This window comes from Protopterus annectens, chromosome 2.part2 (genome assembly GCF_019279795.1).
Source record: "Protopterus annectens isolate FY-2018-M chromosome 2.part2, PAN1.0, whole genome shotgun sequence".
NCBI lineage: Eukaryota > Metazoa > Chordata > Ceratodontiformes > Protopteridae > Protopterus > Protopterus annectens.
The window spans coordinates 412,424,568-412,443,432 of NC_056730.1; the positions used below are offsets into that span (position 1 = coordinate 412,424,568).

Consider the following 18,865-nt stretch of genomic DNA (forward strand, 5'->3'; position numbering starts at 1 on the left):
CTTCAAGGGATTTTGCTCTTATCTGAACTAGTTTCCTCCTCCTATTGTAGAGCCTGTTTATGGGCGGCCACGGTGGTGCAGTGGTTAGCATTGCCGCCTCACAGCAAGAGGTTCTCCGGTTCGATCCTCGGCTGGGGTGCCTTCTGTGCGGAGTCTGCATGTCCTCCCTGTGGTCGTGGGTTTCTCCGGGTGCTCCGGTTTCCTCCCACATCCCAAAGACATGCTGCAGGTGGATTGGACACTCTAAATTGGCCCTAGGTGTGAGTGTGAGTGTGCCTTCTGTGGAAGGTTGGGCTGGCTGGCAACTCGACACCGTAAAACTCCACTGCCATTCAATGTGCGGACAGGTGATCCGCTGTGGCGACCCCTAACCGGGATAAAGCCGAAAGAAGAAGAAGAAGATTGTAGAGCCTGTTTATGGCAGGGGTCCACCAGACTGGTTTACTTTTCTTGGAGGAGTGAGTCTTGGTTTTACTAGGGATAGCACGATCCATGCATTCCTGCAGATGGTCATAGAGTGCTTTTGTATAGGTTTCAGCAGCTTGGACAGCATTGTCCATTGGCGTGGCGGTTGTGAACCTTTCCACCTCGGTCTTAAGTAACTTGAAGTTTGCTTTTGAATAGTTTTTCACTGTGGTTTCCTTGATTGGGGTTGGGGGCGGAATGTGGATATCCAGTGATAAGTCTATGGTTTGATCTAACCAACGAGAGGGGTTGACGTCAGGTGTGGAACACCGGTCACCCATGTTGGTGATGACCTGGTCCAATAAGTTCCCTCTGGTGGGGGTGTTGACCAGTTGATCCAGGGCATTCGAGTTTATAAATTCTAGGAAGCGTTGGGCAAGGGAGTTAGTACTTGAATAGTTCTCCCAGTTAATGTTTGGGTAGTTGAAATCGCCCAGTATTAGGGTGTTTGGTAGAACCTTCATATTTCCCAGTGTCTCCAGAAATGCGGAATGGGGGTCCTGGGTCAAGGTGGGTGATCTGTAGCAAGCTACAATTTGGATTACAGTTTTGCCCTTTGTTCGTTGCACTTGGATGATCTCTGATGCATCATGCTGCGCCACTAGCCTGGAGGTGTGAGTATCCTTGATGAAAATGGATACACCCCCGCCTTTTGTTTTTTGGTCCGGGTACTGTGGCCGAAAGGTATGGTATGAGTTATAGCCTGGTAGTGCTGGGGCGTTCTCTGGAGCTTTAAACCAGGTTTCCGTTACTGCACAGATATCTATGTTCTCCATACTGAGAAGTGCCTTGAGTGCATGCATTTTGAGGTTTAGACTTCTGGCGTTGAGTAGCATTACCCTCAGTTTTTGGTTTCTTGTGCTATTTACGGTGGCGGGTTTGTCTTTTGAGCCTCATCTAAAAAAGGCACTATGGGGGCGGCAAAAGCCTTTGCCAGTATTCGAAAACCTAAGGGTGACAGGTGCAAGCCATCTCTTGCGAAGCAAAGTGGCTTGTCGACCATGTCATCCCAGGCAGACAGATACTGGATCCCCTTTGAATGACACCAAAAACTTAGCCAATTGTTGAAATTGATAATTTCAACAATTGGCTAAGTGTTGAAATTGATAATTTTTTCTTTATACTGTGGCATCATTTGTGGTGAGGGCAGGATGCTACTCAGGGTCAGGGTCATACCTGCCTGGGCTACGTGATCAGAGAGCTCTTCCATGTCTCTTTTCATGTAGTCCAGGGAGGTACATCTCATGTCATTCACACCAGCAGGTACAATAACAGAGTCATATTTGTACTTATTCTGGAGTGACCTGAGTGCTTGTGTTATGTGGCAGATCCTGGCACCCGACAGGCAGCTAACTGTAACCTGCTCCTTGTCTAGCCTAGTTAGTGCGATTTCAGTGTGCCTGACTATGGAGTCGCCTATTACTAGTGTGTTGGGTATGTTATTTTGCCTTAAGGGCTGTGATTGCGTGACACACCGATTATGTGAAGTATGTTTCATGGTTGGTGATGGGTTGTGGAGGTTGCTTGGGTGTCTACTTTGGAGGTCTCTGTTGCTTTTGCAGATTTTTATTTAGAACCTCCGAGTATGTTTTCGTGTGTTTATATGCGTTATTTGCCTGTGTTGGTTTGTTAGGCCTATGTTAGACTGGTGGTGTGTTGCAGGTATTACCCTTCTCCTCTTGACTTGTCAGTTTCATTCTTGGGTTGAGAGTGCTTTGCCTCCATTCTGCCTGTATAATTGCGTCTCTCGCATATATTAGTGTTTGGTGGTAGGAAGAGAGGGTTGTCTGTGTACGTAAGGCAGTTGTAACATTGCCTCAAAATGCCCAGATTCACCAGTTGGACTGGAGAGTACACCGGAAACTGCCCTTTGGACATGCCTGAATAGGTAGAGTGATCTGGTTTTCCTGATTGACTGTCAGGGACTATTAGAGAGCCTTGTCCTTTTGGACAGTATAAGGGGACTAGTGCTAGGGGTAGTTAGTGCTTGTTATGAGTTTTAAGCAAGTGCTGGGATGTAAAATGAATGGTTTAAGTGCTAGAGTTGAGGGTTTGTCTATTTCCAAGGGAAAAACTGAAGATTAGACTTTGTGGAGCCGGGAGTAGTTTAACCCTAGCTAACCGGCGCTGCCCAGCGCACTAAACCGTGCAAATGCGTTTTTTATATCAGAAAGATTAAAGAAATAGAAATTAGCCCAAAACAGCCAATAAAACTACAGTTTCTGGGCAGAAACAACTCCTCCAAGGACAATTAGGCTGTTCAGAGCTCCCCACTCTCACTGGTGAACAAAGAAACCTCCTTTTTGCCCAAGTAAGGTATGGCCAACACAGAAGCTCAAGCACAGACCAGGTATCAGCAGGTATCTAAAACTGGACTTTTCTAGCTTAGTAAGGTGGGAAAATAGCAAGATTGTTTTGTTTTTTTCAGTAAAACAATAGAAACAGGTAACAAACAACTTTTACAGTGCAGTAATGGCTGTCGCACGTGAGTGGGAAGCCAGATACAATTCAAAAATACAATTTACAGCAAAAACGATTTGTTTAAAGTGCAGGCACAAGTAAATGCAATTTTCAGTATAAAATGGAGCTAAACGCATTTTTCACTGCTTATAGGCACATTAATTTCCAGTCTCTTATAGTAGTTTAACAATCTTCTACTTGCTGTCTTTCCACATATCTATAGCTGCTAGAATAGAATCCTACTAAATCTCTATACCTATATATTTTATTTTGTAATGTCCCCATAAGTAATGGGCATTTTTTAACTACTTTGTGTTGGCATTTAATTTACCATTGTAGCCTGAGTTTTACCTTCATTTATTTTAAATCCTAAAAATACTTGAAACTGTATTAAAATGTCCCACAGCATCTTAATTTCTTTTTCTGGATCTGTCCAAATAAAGGAATGATACCTACAAACAGAGTTAGTTTTTCTCAACTACCACACAAGTTGTATCCCTGAATTTGTGAATCCGTTATCTTTTTTTCAGCTAAAGGTTCCAAATATATAGCAAACGGGAGGGGAAAGATTACTACTGTTTGCTCTCTCTCTGTTTAAACTCATGCTTTCAAGACAAACAAATCCCACCCTTATTTTTGCCTCTACTTAATCATATACATTATTATTAACTTTAGAATACTATTTGGTAATATAAATATGAACATTGACCTGTTCATGAATTCCCAGCAAAGCCCTGTTTGAACATTTTCTCTGCATCCAACTAAGCAGTAATGGAAGTATTTTTGTATTATGATTCCCTCTGAATCATGATTATTCTAGTAATATTATCAAATATGTGCCTTTTTCCCATCAAAGTACACTGATCCATATCTGTTAGCTTTGGTAACATTTTCATTCAGTTAGCTAGCTTCAATATACTTTGTAACCATGATTTAGAATCTGTATGTGTCTGTATGATGCAGGGCCTTGCATGGCCATTGTGCTCTCCTTTAGTAGTAATTTCACCACTGCTGCCTTCCACCATGCAGGTATCCCCCACCTTTTAAAAACATTAAACATGCCTTCTAAAATTTCAATAGCTTTCTTCCTCCTGGTATCCAGATTTCTATAGGAGTCCCATCTATTCCCGGAGATTTTTTTGTTGCTTAGTTATATGTCACAGTTTTTATTTTTCCTTTATTTGTCCTAACTGTTAATTGTTTGGCTTAAACTTTCCAAAGCTTTGTGGCATCTAAATGTTCTAAAAATGCTTCCACTTCTGTCTCTTCCTGATTTCCTCACCCATTTGATTTATATAAATTTTCTCAGTATTGCCAACATATGTCCATTCTACTAGGATTCCTAGTTAACCTTGTCATAGGGTCGTTGTGTGTAGCCACAGCTCTTCCCACATCCTATTGCACAAGTCTTAGTGATATAAATTTCTGTGCTCTGGGATTATCAACCCCTCCCCCAAAGATTTTAAGTGTTGTAAGGAGAATAGCAGGTGGATACAGCAGTAGCAGTTCTATGGTCATTGTTCAGGGTTATGATGGTGAAGCAACAACTGAGTCATAGAACAGCACTCTCACTTTGCCATTCAGTGTCCTCTTTTTCACCTGTGTTCATGAGCGTTGCGTAGTGAGCTAGAATATGGAAGGATAGATCACAGATACAACCAAGCAGCAGTTCTCACTGTCTGAGATTAGTTGTGGAGCTTGCATTGTGGAAGAACTTCAGGGTACGCCCACTGATCTGTGGTTTGAGAGAAGTCCATTGAGGTGGCTTATGCATCTAGTGAGGATGCTCTTACAGGAGATAAGCCAGACATGGCCCACTTCGAGAAGGCCTTGGGGATGACCAAGGACTTACTGGCTGGATTACATCTCTCATCTCACCTTAAGAGTGCCTGAGAAGTCCCACAGAATGAGTTGGTAGATTTTTCCTGGGGTTTAGGAAAGTCTGGTCCACCCTGCTCAACTTTCCAGTTCTGCAGTTGCTCCATGACCGCTTGTTTAGAAAATAGATGCACAAATGAAGTTATCTTATAGTTATTTCCTCTTTCCTCATTTTATTCCACATAAGTGACATTTTCACGTTTTTCATAAACAAAGAATATATATTAAGATACTGAATAGTTGCTCTATGTGCATGCCATTTGCTATCACATCTGAATTTTGTTTTGTACACTGATATGGACAGGTGTAAGTGGTTGGTGCAGAAGACTTTTGACAGCAGGTTAGTGTAACCTTGCATCATCTAACTGTCTACCTTTGGTTGGATGACCTGCAGATCCTCTGTAACTAGCAGCTTACTTTTTATCACTCTCAGAAGAATTGCTTTATGCTTGTCCTTGGCTACATTGAATACCGTTAGGTACATATTGCCCCCATATCACCTCGAGAAGACTGAAAATCATTTGTCACTTTTCTGTGGAAAAATATTTCCTTGCGTTTTGTCATAGTCAACCACTGTGTGGTCTTTGTGTTTTCTTCCCCTTGCAATTTTTTGGTTCTTCTTTTGAAGGGGAAAAAACTTTCTTTGCCTCTTTCAACTACCTCTTTGTACATTTTCAGACACTAAACATATCAAGTGAAAAAGCGCACAAGCAGCAGCCAAAGCACGGTAACGTATAAAAAAGTAAAATAAAACTAAAATAAACTATCCTGAAAGCTCTCAATGAGTGAGGTTTAAGGCATGGCAGAAATTAAGCAAATTATGTAATATTAGAGGGGAGTAAAAATTGTTAAAAGAAAATGTACTGCGTGACACTAGCAATGGAAATTACTTTTTTATTTTGTATTAGTTTATATAAACCCATGTTACAGATTTTAATGTGACAGTCTAATATAGATATTTAAAAAATAGAAAGAAAAGCAGTTTGAAGTTATCTTTTTTTTTTTTTGGCCTTATCTTGCACATAAGAATGGCAGTGAAGAGTTACCACATAGCTGGGTAACTACAGCAGAGCTAGTACCCTTAATAGTCTTCTAATCCCAATAAAATAACAAGTTGGAAATTAACAGTTCACAGATGGTAACGTGATGCATCTCTGATGGTTGTTAATGCTAGGATGATTTTTTTATTTTTTATTGGGGGGGGGGGGGCACTGCATTCCCGTAAGATTGGTGGTGTTATTGTTTGTGAAACATGGTTAAAGAACAGTGAATAGAAACCAGTTTTGTCAGGGTAAAAATGTTTTTACTGTAACAGACATTCTAACAAAACAACAGGTGTAGGTGTTATGATAGAGATAGTTATGAGACCTGAGATTATTACATTGTAACTGATAACATCAATACTGTACACTGCATAAATGTGATAGTAGAGACAACCCTGGATTATAGAACAACTGTTGGAGTGTATAGACCACCAAAGTCAAATGCTGATGACCTAGAGGAATTCATACATTTCTTGCATGAAACACAAGAGGGAAGAATAATAGTGGCTGGGGACTTAAATTTGCCAGAAATAGACTGGAATAATAATGATTGAACATTAGTAAGGAAGAACATTGGTAAGGAAAGGAAACTGTTCACAATGTATGTTCAGGAATGTTTGCTTCAGACTGTTAAAAACCTACCAGGGAACGGAACATACTAAACATTGTTTGTGTTCTTAAAGAAATTATTTTTACCTTATATCAAATTTTACCTCCGTTGATATGCAGTGATCATGAGGTTCTAAAGGTTAATTTATTGCTAGATAATTCTGCCAAACTGAAATCTAAACCAATGCACAGTATGTAAAACTAATTGGAGTGATGTGTTCAGTGGAGAAACTGCAGAAGGAATGTGGAAAGTTCTGAAATTGTTTGAATGCAAAAAATCAAAACGGTTTAACATCAGGATCTAGGCACACAATTTCAGGAGGATATATTTTCTTAAGAGAAAGATATGTGATTAAGGTGTGAGATAAAAAAAATATATATATATAAGAAATGGAAAAGAGGTTAAACTACAACTTTGAAAACAGAAATAAGCTTTTCAAACAAATTAAGCATAGTTTGAGAAGATAGAAAATTTATAAAAAAAAATATTGAATATAAATAGGAAACCATTTTATAGATATATATACATAAGATGTGGAAGGGGCAAAAACATTTGAATTGACAAACTGTGTGTAGATTCTAAAATTTGTTCTCAGACACAACAGATTATAAATATATTTACAAAATCTTATACAAAACAGTTTGGTTTAACAAAGGGGGTGATAAGTTGTCTAAGTGATATCCTGGTGTAGCCTTAGATACCGAAATCAAATTATATTATATTGAAAAAGAACTATACAAACTGGATCCAGACAAAACACAGGGAGGAGATGGAATTATTAGTAATGACCTGAGAACACATCAGCAAGAACTTACAGCACCATAAATTCTCAGAAAGATAGACATGATAAAAGCAACACGCAGTATTATAACAGATCAGGATCTACAGAGTACTGTTGTAAATAATAAGTTAAAATATCATCACAGGCAGAAAACCTAGAAGACATGTAAATAAATATAAAGAAAAAGTACAATTTATTTTATTTATATTTATTTATTGCAATTGGTTTACCAGGATAGTCCATTGGGCCATTGAAGAACCCGTTTTCAATGGAGTCCTGGGGAGAAAAGCTCCAAAAAAGAAAATAAATGTACATTACAGTAAATATGTAGGTACATACTATAAAAGAACATAAGCAAAATATAAATGTACTTAACATTTGACAGTGACAATCTTGGTACAGGCTAACGAAGGAATAAAAGCAAAACATAAATGCATTTTAATGAACAAACATAGTAGATGAATAGAGTAGAATGTTAGTACAGGGAAAGGTAGAGTTGGTTATGTGGGGTGGGTACAAGAGCATTCCCATTGAGATGCTAGGTGTAAGAAAAGTGACTTCTTGAAGGTAGAGTGGTTGGAGGTAGTGCGGATGTTCGGTGGTAGGGAGTTCCAGAGTAATATCAAAATAAACAATTTGATGACCCAAAAAGTTTTATAGAGAATTGGGAAGTAAGGCCAAAGGAATTGATACACCACCAAAAAAAAGAAGACATAGATATATTTTGGAGAAATATCTATGAAGATCCCATGGAACATCGAAGATAAATGGATAGAAGTAGTAAAAGAAAGAATAAGAAGTTCAAATGTACAGGATATGAAATGGGATGAAGAAACAGCCAAAGAGATTGAAACAAAGTTAAGAAAAGTAATCACAAGGCCAACAAGGGGAGATTTACCCTTTTCACAACTGTAGTGTGATCCCAGTGTTGGTATATTTAGTTTGGGGGAGGGTGCAGCCCCCCACCTGGGTAGGTTGTACATGGTGCGGTATGTTCTCCATGTATTTTTGGCCCAGTGGTTGCTTACCCTGGGAAACATTTTAGCTTTGTGGATCGTTTATTTGAAGTTTTGGCGTTCTCGTCACAGTGATCTGGTCTGTGGTTGTGTTATTTCGGGTATGTGAGGTAGACCCTTTATGGGAGGAATCTGTTTATTAGTAGCTAAATAATGTTTTGGAGAATGAGTGAGGTTTAAGGCATGGCAGAAATTAAGCAAATTATGTAATATTAGAGGGGAATAAAAATTGTTAAAAGAAAATGTACTGCGTGACACTAGCAATGGAAATTACTTTTTTATTTTGTATTAGTTTATATAAACCCATGTTACAGATTTTAATGTAACAGTCTAATATAGATATTTAAAAAATAGAAAGAAAAGCAGTTTGAAGTTATCTTTTTTTTTTTTGCCTTATCTTGCACATAAGAATGGCATTGAAGAGTTACCACATAGCTGGGTAACTACAGCAGAGCTAGTAAGGGAGACTGCTAGAAAGGTGCTTGGTATGACATCTGGACAGAGGAAGGACGACAAGGAGACGTGGTGGAATGAGGAAGTACAGGAGAGTATACAGAGAAAGAGGTTGGCAAAGAAGTGAAATTGTCAGAGAGATGAAGAAAGTAGACAGGAGTATAAGGAGATGAGGTGCATGGCAGAGAGAGAGGTGGCGAAGGCCAAGGATAAGGCATATGAAGAGTTGTATGAAAAGTTGGACACTAAGGAGGGGAGAAAAGGACCTGTACCAATTGGCTAGACAGAGAGATCGAGCTAGGAAAGATGTGCAGCAGGTAAAGGTGATAAAGGATAATGAGGGAAACATACAAGCAAGGAGAGTGTGTTGAGCAGATGTAGAGAGTACTTTGAGAGGTTGATAAATGAAGAGAATGAGAGGGAGAGAAGGTAGGATGATGTGGGGATAGTGAATCATGAAGTGCAATGGATTAGCAAAGAGGAAGTAAGGATAGCTATGAAGAGGATGAAGAATGGAAAGGCTTGGTCCAGATGACATACCTGTGGAAGCATGGAGGTGTTTAGGTGAAATGGCAGTGGATTTTTTAACCAGATTGTTTAATGAAATCTTGGAAAGTGAGAGGAAAGTGTTTTGGTACCAATTTTTAAGAATAAGGGTGATGTGCAGAGCTGTAGTAACTACAGAGGGATTAAATTGATCAGTCATGGCATGAAGTTATGGGAAAGAGTAGTGGAAGCTAGGTTAAGAAGGGACGTGATGATTAGTGATCAGCAGTATGGTTTCATGCCAGGAAAGAGAACTACAGATGCGATGTTTGCACTGAGTGTTGATGGAGAAGTACAGAGAAGGTCAGAAGAAGTTGCATTGTGTTTTTGTAGACTTAGAGAAAGCATATGACAGGGTGTCTAGAGAGGAGTTGTGGTATTGTATGAGGAAGTCGTGAGTGTCAGAGAAGTATGTAAGAGTGGTACAGGATATGTACGAGGGTAGTGTGACAGCGGTGAGGTCTGTGGTGGGAGTGACGGATGCGTTTAAGGTGGAGGTGGGATTACATCAGGGATCATCTCTGAGCCCTTTCTTATTTGCAGTGGTGACGGACAGGTTGACAGAAGAGATCAGACAGGAGTCCCCGTGGACTATGATGTTTGCAGATGACATTGTGATCTGTAGTGAGAGTTGGGAACAGGTGGAGAAGACCCTGGAGAGATAGAGATATGCTCTAGAGAGAAGAGGAATGAAGGTCAACAGGACTAAGACAGAATATGTGTGTGTGAATGAGAGGGAGGATAGAAGAATGGTGATGCAAGGAGTAGAGGTGGCAAAGGTAGATGAGTTTAAATACTTGGGATCAATAGTTTAGATGGTAATGGTGAGTGTGGAAGAGAGGTGTGAAGCACGAGAGTACAGGCAGGATGGAGTGGGTGGAGAAGAGTGTCAGGTGTGATTTGTGACAGACTAGTACCAGTAAGAGTGAAAGGGAAGGTCTACATGAGGGTAGTGAGACCAGCTATGTTATATGGGTTGGAGACAGTGGCACTGACAAAAAGGCAGGAGTTAGAGCTGGATGTGGCAGAGTTAAAGATAAGATTTGCACTGGGTGTGACGAGGGTGGATAGGATTAGGAATAAGTGTATTAGAGGGTCAGCCCAGGCTGGAAGGTTTGGAGACAAAGCCAGAGAGGCAAGATTACGTTGGTTTGGACATGTGCTGAGGAGGGATGCTGAGTATATTGGGAAAAAGATGCTAAGGATGAAGCTACCAGGTAACAGGAAAAGAGGAAGGCCTAAGATCAGGTTTATGGATGTGGTGAGAGAGAACATGCAGGTGGTTGGTGTGACAGAGCAAGATGCAGAGGACAGGAAGAAATGGAAACAGATGATCCGCTGTGGCGACCCCTAACGGGAACAGCCGAAAGAAGATGACTTAATTTTGGTATGTTTAACTAAAAGAAATTAAATTTATGTAGGTTTGCAGTTGATCCAAGCTTTATTTGTGTGTTCATAATTGTATTATGAATATGTATTCTTCAGAATTTGTAGTGTGGGTCTACTGTAAATGTTTATCATATAAATGAAGGGTTTTCATTAGTAAAAATTGTATCCTTGCCTGTTTTTTCCCCTCAGTCTGTAAGTGGTCCTGTTTAGTATCACAGGGATGTTGGAGTCAAACAAGTGTTGATACTGCTTACAAGTGGCACGCAGTAGTAAGCCATATGGATTTTGTCTTTGGGGGTGTAGCTTTTGCATTTTGGCTTTTCAGTGAAAATGTATTTTTTTAGCTTTGCTAAAAATGGCGTTAGAGTGGGGAAATTTTAAATACAGCACACTTATGAGTAGTATGCTTATATGACATGCTAACTGAAATGCTGACATAATCCTATCATGGTTCTTAACAGGCATGCCACTGAATGTTGGTATTTTGACCTTTCTTCTTGGGTGGAATAGCATTCTGAACTGTGTTAGTGTTTAAGTAGCTACGCATCTCGGTTTTTATTGGCTTTGATTAGTATTTTATGTTTGAAACGTAAAGCATTGTCTTCTGCAGAAGAACTTCAGAAAAGAATAAAGAAGTGACATAATGCAGTATTAGTTTGGGACATTACACAATTATATAGTTTACTGTGGAAAAAGTATATAAAAATGTTACTCCTGTTAATCTGTCATGTTACAGTATAAATGGTTTTAATCTGAAGTAGGAACTTCATTTGTCAGCAACCTTTGGGATACGGATCCGATCTCGGATCTGAGCCGGCAACTTTTACCACAGCATAGATCCAAGCTCCTAGCTCCTCCCTTAACCCATAATCCCCTGCCAACCCTGACTGACCTCAGATCTAGTTTGCCTTGCTTCAAGCCTACTAGCTGGATTTCAAGCTCCTGGTAGTTCAGTGAATTTTGTGAGAAAAACTTGATTTTTTTAGTACTTTCTCTTGTGTGAGTGTGTAAGACTGTTCAGGTTCCCTCTTTTATATCTTTTTGTAGAATTCTTTCCTCCCTACCCTCGCTGGTTCGTAGTGTGTGTGTGTGGTGTGTGTAGGGGCCTAGTGAGTGTGTTTTCTGTACAACATGTCGGAGGCCCCTAAAGCCATCTTTTCAAAATGCACCGAGTGTGGCCATAAGCTTTCACCGGCGGATGACCACACCCAGTGCGTTAGGTGCCTTGGGGTTGAACACCTCTCTTCGGGATGCGCGATTTGTGCAGCGTTCAACCCCAGGGCACTTAAGGATCGGAGGTCGAAGCTGATCCTGGCGGGCCTTTTGCCCCCGGACTTGGCTCCGGCCTCCGGTTCTTCTGTGGCCACTACCCAGCCCTCGGTGGTAGCCACCCTTGTCTCCCTCCCTCCGCTCGGGACTCAACCTCCCGTTTCGGCTCCGGAGGAGAGGGAGGCCGAAAAAACCAAAAGGAAGGAGAAACACCATAAGCGGCGGGCCGAGGACTCTTCCTCGGCCCCACCTGCCAAGCGGGCTTCTCCAGCCAGGGTTTCTGGATCGCCTCCTCCTCTGCTCCGGTCCCCTTGTTTTTCACCGGGACCTGGGGAGGAGGCGACCCGGTCACCGTCGAGGTCATCGAGGCGACACTCTAGGTCTGCCTCGGTGGCCTCGTCGAGGTCCACTTTCAGTATGTCAGATGCAGACATGGACTGGATGATGAGGAGGTTCATCCAGGCCCAGCTGCAGATGAGAGTGCTCTTGCATCCCCCCCCCCTCCGGGGGGGAGCTCGATCCCATTTTTTGCTCCAATTGCTCCTTCTCCGTCCCGCTTCCCGGGTTCGGAGCATTCGGAGCCGAGTTGGATCCAGGGGTGGGTCGGAGCCGACAGTACTGGTTACTTTGGCTCCGACTGGTCCCTCGAGTTTGTCGGATCCGACCTCTCTGAGCCGTGGGCTGAGCTTCGGATCAGAGGGACTTTGTGTGACTTCGGCTCCGTCCCGGTTGGAGCACACGGGTCCTTCGGATCCGAGGGTCTCGGCCCTGGATCTGGTCCCCACTTCGGATCCCAGTGGGAGCCGACTCTCGGAGCCTATTGAGAGTAGCTCCCCCTCGGCTTTTGCGATGGTGGAGAGGGCACTGTTGAGTGCATCTGAACCTCCGGTTCTGGCTTTGGCTCCCCCCTGCACTCCCTCTCAGCTGGTCCGGGCTGCCATCGCCCGGCCTTCGGGACAGCCTGCTTCAGCGTCTCTGGGTTTTCCTTTGGAACGTGATATTGCTGGTGAGTCTTCCTCAGACATCCCCCCCGAGGAGGTCCCTCACAAAGCCAAGTGTAAGAGGAGGCACGTGGACTCACCCGAGTCCCTTACCGAAGATACGGACTTAGATGAAGGGGAAAGCTCCCCAAGGTCACCCCCCCGCGGATGTCTCCTTTGGAGACATCATGGAAATGCTCAGGATTAGGGGATGGTGGTCTGCCCCCAAGGCTTCCTCCGATGAGTCCGTATTCCTAGAGGCGTTCGAAGCAGGGCCATCTACCTCTTGGGTGTCCCCTCCCCCCGACCCCCTGGTGGACCTTATTTCCACCAGGGCTTGGAAGGAGTCAGACACTGTAGAGCCAGTCCCCAAGTGCCTGAATAGAATCCTGAGTCCCCCTGCTGAAAGAACCCACTGGAGCAGTGGTCCCCCCGTGGATGCCATGTTGGTGGCAGCGGCCACCAAGAGAGAGCTGGCTCAGGAGAGCTCTGCGGTCCACCCACCGAGTAAGGACTCTCGAGCGATGGACCGCCTGGAGAAGCAGGTCTTCAGTTCAGCAACCTTCTCCATGAGAGCACTGAACTGTATGGCACACGTCATCCAGATGCAGCAAGATCTAATAAAAGAATACGCTGCATCCCCCCAGAGTCCATGTCGGAAGGAGACGAGCAACTGTACTCCTTTCGAATGTCTACTCTATGTTCAGTTTCCAACACCTCTATGTGGCTCTTGTCACACGCCACTGAAGGAGCCGCTAGAGCTGGTGGAGCCGGCCTGGTAATTAGGTGTCAGGCCTGGCTCCGACACTGTGACTTCTCTGAACCCTTTAAGGCGTCATTCGCGAATGCCCCCTTTGATGGTTCTGCACTGTTTGGCAAAACCGTTCGCGACACTTTAGTCCAGAGCGAGAAAGACGGGAAGACGTTGTCTGCTGTCTGAGTCCGCTTCTCTGCTCCCCAGAGGTCCTTTTCCAAGAACCAAAAGGGTCAGAAGAAGATGTGGTTCCGAAAATCGCATCAGTCCCAGTCTGCTCTGGACAACCAATCCTCTTGTGGCAGAGGAGGACAGGGAGGATGACGCCCAAGAGGCAGAGGGGGTCCCATAAATTTTGGGTCCAGAGAACCTTTCTCTGAGAGGCCCACGCAGAACCCCTGAGGGGTTGCCTGGCTGCTCCTCTCTGGAGGCAGTCGGGGGGGCATCTTTCTAGGCACCTAGCAATGTGGGAGTCCATAACAGATCGCTGGGTGCTTCGCATCATATCCAGAGGTTACCAAATTCCTTTTATTGTAACCCCAAAACCAAAAGCCTCCCCGACGTACCACCCAATCAAAGGGAGGCAGCTGCTACAGAAATTCAGCAGCTTTTGCAAAAAAGAGCCATCCAACCCGTCCCCACAGATCAGTTCAAATCGGGGTTTTACTCCAGGTTCTTTCTGGTGCCAAAAAAGACGGGGGACTTTAGATCCATTCTCGATCTCTCTCTCCTGAACCTGGCAGTACCCAAAGAAAAGTTCCGAATGGTCACCTTACAATCTATTCTCCACCTATTACGAGAGAACGACTGGATGTGCTCGATAGACCACAAGGATGCGTACTACCGTATTCTAGTGGACAGACGCTCCAGCAGGTTCCTCCGCTTCCGGCTGGGAGCCAGTCACTTTCAGTTCAGGGCTCTTCCCTTCGGTCTCACCTCAGCCCCCAGGGTGTTCACCAAAGTCTTGGTGGTCATAGCGGCCCACCTGAGGATTTAGGGAATTCAGGTCTTTCCGTACCTGGACGACTGGCTCCTCATCGCCCCAACAAGGCATCTGCTCTGTTCAGGCAGGGATTATTTCCTCAACCTTGCTCCACGTCTAGGGTTGACTATCAACATGACCAAATCCTCTCTGGTCCCTACACAGGTAATAGATTTTATAGGGGCGAGATTGGATTCCAGAATAATGCTCGCCTTCAGAACCTGAGGTTGCATGTCCAGGCCATTCTCAGACTTCCTGCTCCACCGGCGGAATTGATCCTGAGGGCTCTAGGGTCCATGGCAGCAGCTATTCCTCTACTGCCCCTAGCCCGCCTAAATATGAGGGTCCTGCAGTGAACCCTCCAAGTACAATGGTCCCTGTCTAGCAACCCCCTGTCCCATCCTATTCCTCTAAGCAGGGCTTGCAGAGGGTCGCTCATGTGGTGGCTCCAGTCCCCCGAGTCTCCACACGGGACGACCATTCTCTATGGCTTCCCCCGTCGCCACAGTGACCACGGACGCCTCTCGCCTGGGGTGGGGGTGGGGACACTATTCAGGCAGAATGGTCCAAGGCACGTGGAACGACGCAGAGACCTCTTTGCATATCAATGTCCTAGAGATGAGGGCGGTGCTTTTGACGTTGCAGGCACTTCACAGCCTTCTTCCGATTGGGACGATTGCAGTACAAACGGACAACATGTCTGTTGTCTGGTACATCAACAAACAGGGGGGAACCAGGTCTTATCCTCTTTGTCGCGAGGCCATGAGAGTGTGGGAATGGGCGATTTCCACCAACCGCTTTCTTATTGCACCACACATTCCGGGACGGTCCAACATCCTAGCAGACAGGCTCAGTCGTTTGATTCTGACTCCGTACGAATGGTCTCTCAATCCTCTAGTAGCGAAACAAATATTTGCCCAATGGGGCAACTCTGTTGCGATCTTTTTGCCTCTCCTTCAAATACCAAATGCAACAGTTACTTCTCTCTAATCCTCCCTCAGGGGGAGTCCCCGAGAGACTCTCTAGTACATGCTTGGCCTCCCAGTCTCCTTTATGCTTACCCTCCATTGCCCATGAAGCTGAAACTCTTACAGAAAGCCAGTCGGCTGGGGAGCAAAATGATCCTCTTTGCCCCATTCTGGCCTCATCAAACATGGTTCCCGTACCTGTGGTCTCACCTGATTCATCCACCATGGATTCTGGATCCACTCCCGGATCTCATTACTCACTGTCTGGGTCTTCCAGCCCCCAACCTGGTCAACCTCAAGCTGACTGCTTGGTTGCTCCAGTTCCACTCCTGATAAGGACTCCCAGAATCTCCTCACCAGTCAAAGCCATCCTAGTAGCAGCACATAAACCTTCCACCAGAAGAGTCTCTCGAAGTAAGTGGAAATGTTTCTTCATCTGGGTGGAGCGCCATCCCTTCGATCCTTTCACGGCACCTCTTACGTCGGTTTTGGATTTCCTAACTACCCTTTTTCATCAAGGGGCTAGCTGCTCTACAGTCAAGGTACAACTAGCAGCGATTTCGCATTATCATGTAGGGCATGAATCGGGCCCTCTAATTACTTCCAAGCTTTGTAAAGCTTTCCTCAAGGGTACCTTCCTTCTCAGACCTCCGGTCAGGGAGGTAGTACCCCCATGGGATTTGTCTTTGGTTCTCCAAGCCTTGACTAGCCCCCCTTTCGAGCCGGCGGCTACAGTTGATCTTAAATACCTCTCTTGGAAGACGGCCTTCTTGGTGGCCATTACTTCAGCTAAAAGGGTCTCTGAACTTCAGGCTCTATGTGTTAAACCGCCTTATTTAGCCTTGCATCCAGATAGAGTTTACCTCAGGATCAATCCGTCCTTTCTGCCTAAGGTATCTTCAGAAGCTAATATTAATCAATCTATTAATCTTCCCATGTTCTTTCCCAGTTACCAGAACAAAGGAGAGTACAAACTGCATTCCTTGGATATGCACAGACAATTACGTTTTTATATTCATTGAACTGTTGGTCATAAGCAATCTGACCAGTTGTTTGTCTCCCTTGCCAAAACAAGTTTAGGCAAGTCAATTTCTAAAGTTACACTATCACGGTGGATAGCTAGTTGTATCCTCTTAGCGTATCAGAGTTCGGGAAGGCCTGAACTTCAGGGAGTCCGAGCTCATTCTACTAGGGCCGTCGCTACTTCAGTGGCTTTTAAATCTAGGGTTCCCTTAGATGATATTTGTTCCACAGCCACTTGGGCCTCATCTCATACCTTTATCAGCCATTACAAACTGGATGTTGTCTCCAGAGGTAGGGCATCCTTTGGCTCTGCAGTGCTCCGGAATGTTCTTCCATAAAGGCCACCCAGGATTCAGGTAGCTGGGGACTGTCCCAAAGGTTGCTGACAAATGAAGTTCCTACTTCAGATTAAGAAGTTATGTACTCACCATAACGTTCCATCTGAGTAGGTATCTTCATTTGTCTGCAACCATCCCCCCCTCCTTCCCCCTGACCTATAGGATCTGTCTTGGATAAGTCCCTTCCGGGGCACAATAATAATGCTTATATCGGGCAAACTTGATCTGAGGCCAGTCAGGGTTGGCAGGGGATTATGGGTAAAGGGAGGAGCTAGGAGCTCGGATCTACGCTGTGGTAAAAGTTGCCGGCTCGGATCCGAGATCGGATCCGTATCCCAAAGGTTGCAGACAAATGAAGATACCTACTCAGATGGAACGTTATGGTGAGTACATAACTTCTTATTCTTTTAACTGCAAGCTCATGATAGATAACTTTCATTGTATTTCAGACACATTCATCAAATGAGGTTGAAGCAGTGCCTTCTTCTGAAGTGATAAAAGACCAGTCACCAACAAAGAATGATGAAGTGGTTTCTACTGCAGAAATATTGCAGACCAGCAAGCTGAAATCCCCAGAAAGGTCTGGATGTGAAAATCTGGAAGGGGGAGCAGAAGGCTCACCATTGTCCAGTGCTCAAGAGGAAGCTTTGGATGAGTTTGCAAGGTATATTAAAAATGGTGAAAAAAGCAGCGTTAGAAAAAGCTAAATGGAGTCTGTTTAATGTTTGTTTAGAGCATGTTAGACTTATTTGATGTCAGTTCAAAATGTTATAATGTGTTTTTGCTCGGATACAAAAAAAATAAATAAACGCCCTTAGTTATTCGAGCAACCACCATGGCCTTTTAGTAGTCAAGATGATAATCCTGTAGTACTCACAAAATGGAGATTAAACCTTGAAAAGTAACTTTGTAAGAAATGGAGAAGAAAACACACCAAACATAGACATTTGAAAATTCAATTAAAAGGTCACTAACTGTGCTGAAATGGGGAGGCATGTGAATATTCAGGAAGTCGTAAGACATTTCACATTAAAAACACAAAATGACATTAGGAACTTAATAAATGGGAAAGGGCGATGTAATGAAAGTGAAACTCTTATCAAACGAAATTTAGAGAGAAAATGTATTTGAAAGCAAGACCAAGGTGTTTGTGAAGAGTTGAAGCGTGGATGTAGGAAAGTAAAAAAAAACGAAATACATGTTCCTTTTCAAAGGGAGGCTATAGCAGTGACTGGAACTCTGTAGAATGAGGGATTTATTTTGTCTGAACTATAGAAAGAGGAAGAAATAAGGTAGAAGACGGGGAAATAGTGTGAGATAGAACTACATTATAGAGAGCTGTCAAAAAAACAAAAAAATGCATTTAAAAACTTAAGACCTGTATGTAATATTTGCAGTAAAGAGGGTAGGTATATGCTATGAAACATGCGTTTTGTTGTTCTTTGAACTTGTCCAAGGACTATCTTCAGCCCTGAGCTGTTAGGTACAAGTTCCTTTTCATTTTGTTATACCTAAAAACTTGTAATCGTTATTTAAAGTTACAGGTATGACATATGCCCTTCTTTATTTAATCTGGATTTGCATGTATTCTACTCACTTAGTGCTTTGGGGTAATTTAGCAGGCTCACTAGGTAGGCATACTCTCTTGATGTGGCACTTTATATCATCATGTCAGGTGGCATTGGAGGGTATGCATTCTCTAAATCACAGGATTTTCATGGAAGATTTATTAGAGAGAGAGAAGTTAGAGAGAGACAGAAAATGTGCCAGTTAGACTGACTAAGGGAGGGTCCCCTGACAGGTCGTTTGGTAAGGTAAGGGCATATTGTTAATTTGAGCTTAAACTCAGTCATGTAGGTACAGCATTAAGAATACCCGCAATGTCTTATAGTCTAAATGCAGAGGGTCAG

The 18,865-nt window shown here is 43.6% G+C and overlaps 1 protein-coding gene across 1 annotated transcript in view; it reads left to right on the plus strand.

The window, feature by feature from the left end:
* The window catches only part of LOC122795949 (transcription factor TFIIIB component B'' homolog), a 700,162-nt gene that overhangs the window by 253,642 nt on the left and 427,655 nt on the right, over positions 1 to 18,865 (plus strand). Inside the window, exon 5 of the mRNA XM_044064432.1 lies at positions 17,405 to 17,619. Coding sequence (XP_043920367.1) covers positions 17,405 to 17,619 — 215 coding nt within the window. The remainder of the gene's footprint in view (positions 1 to 17,404; positions 17,620 to 18,865) is intronic.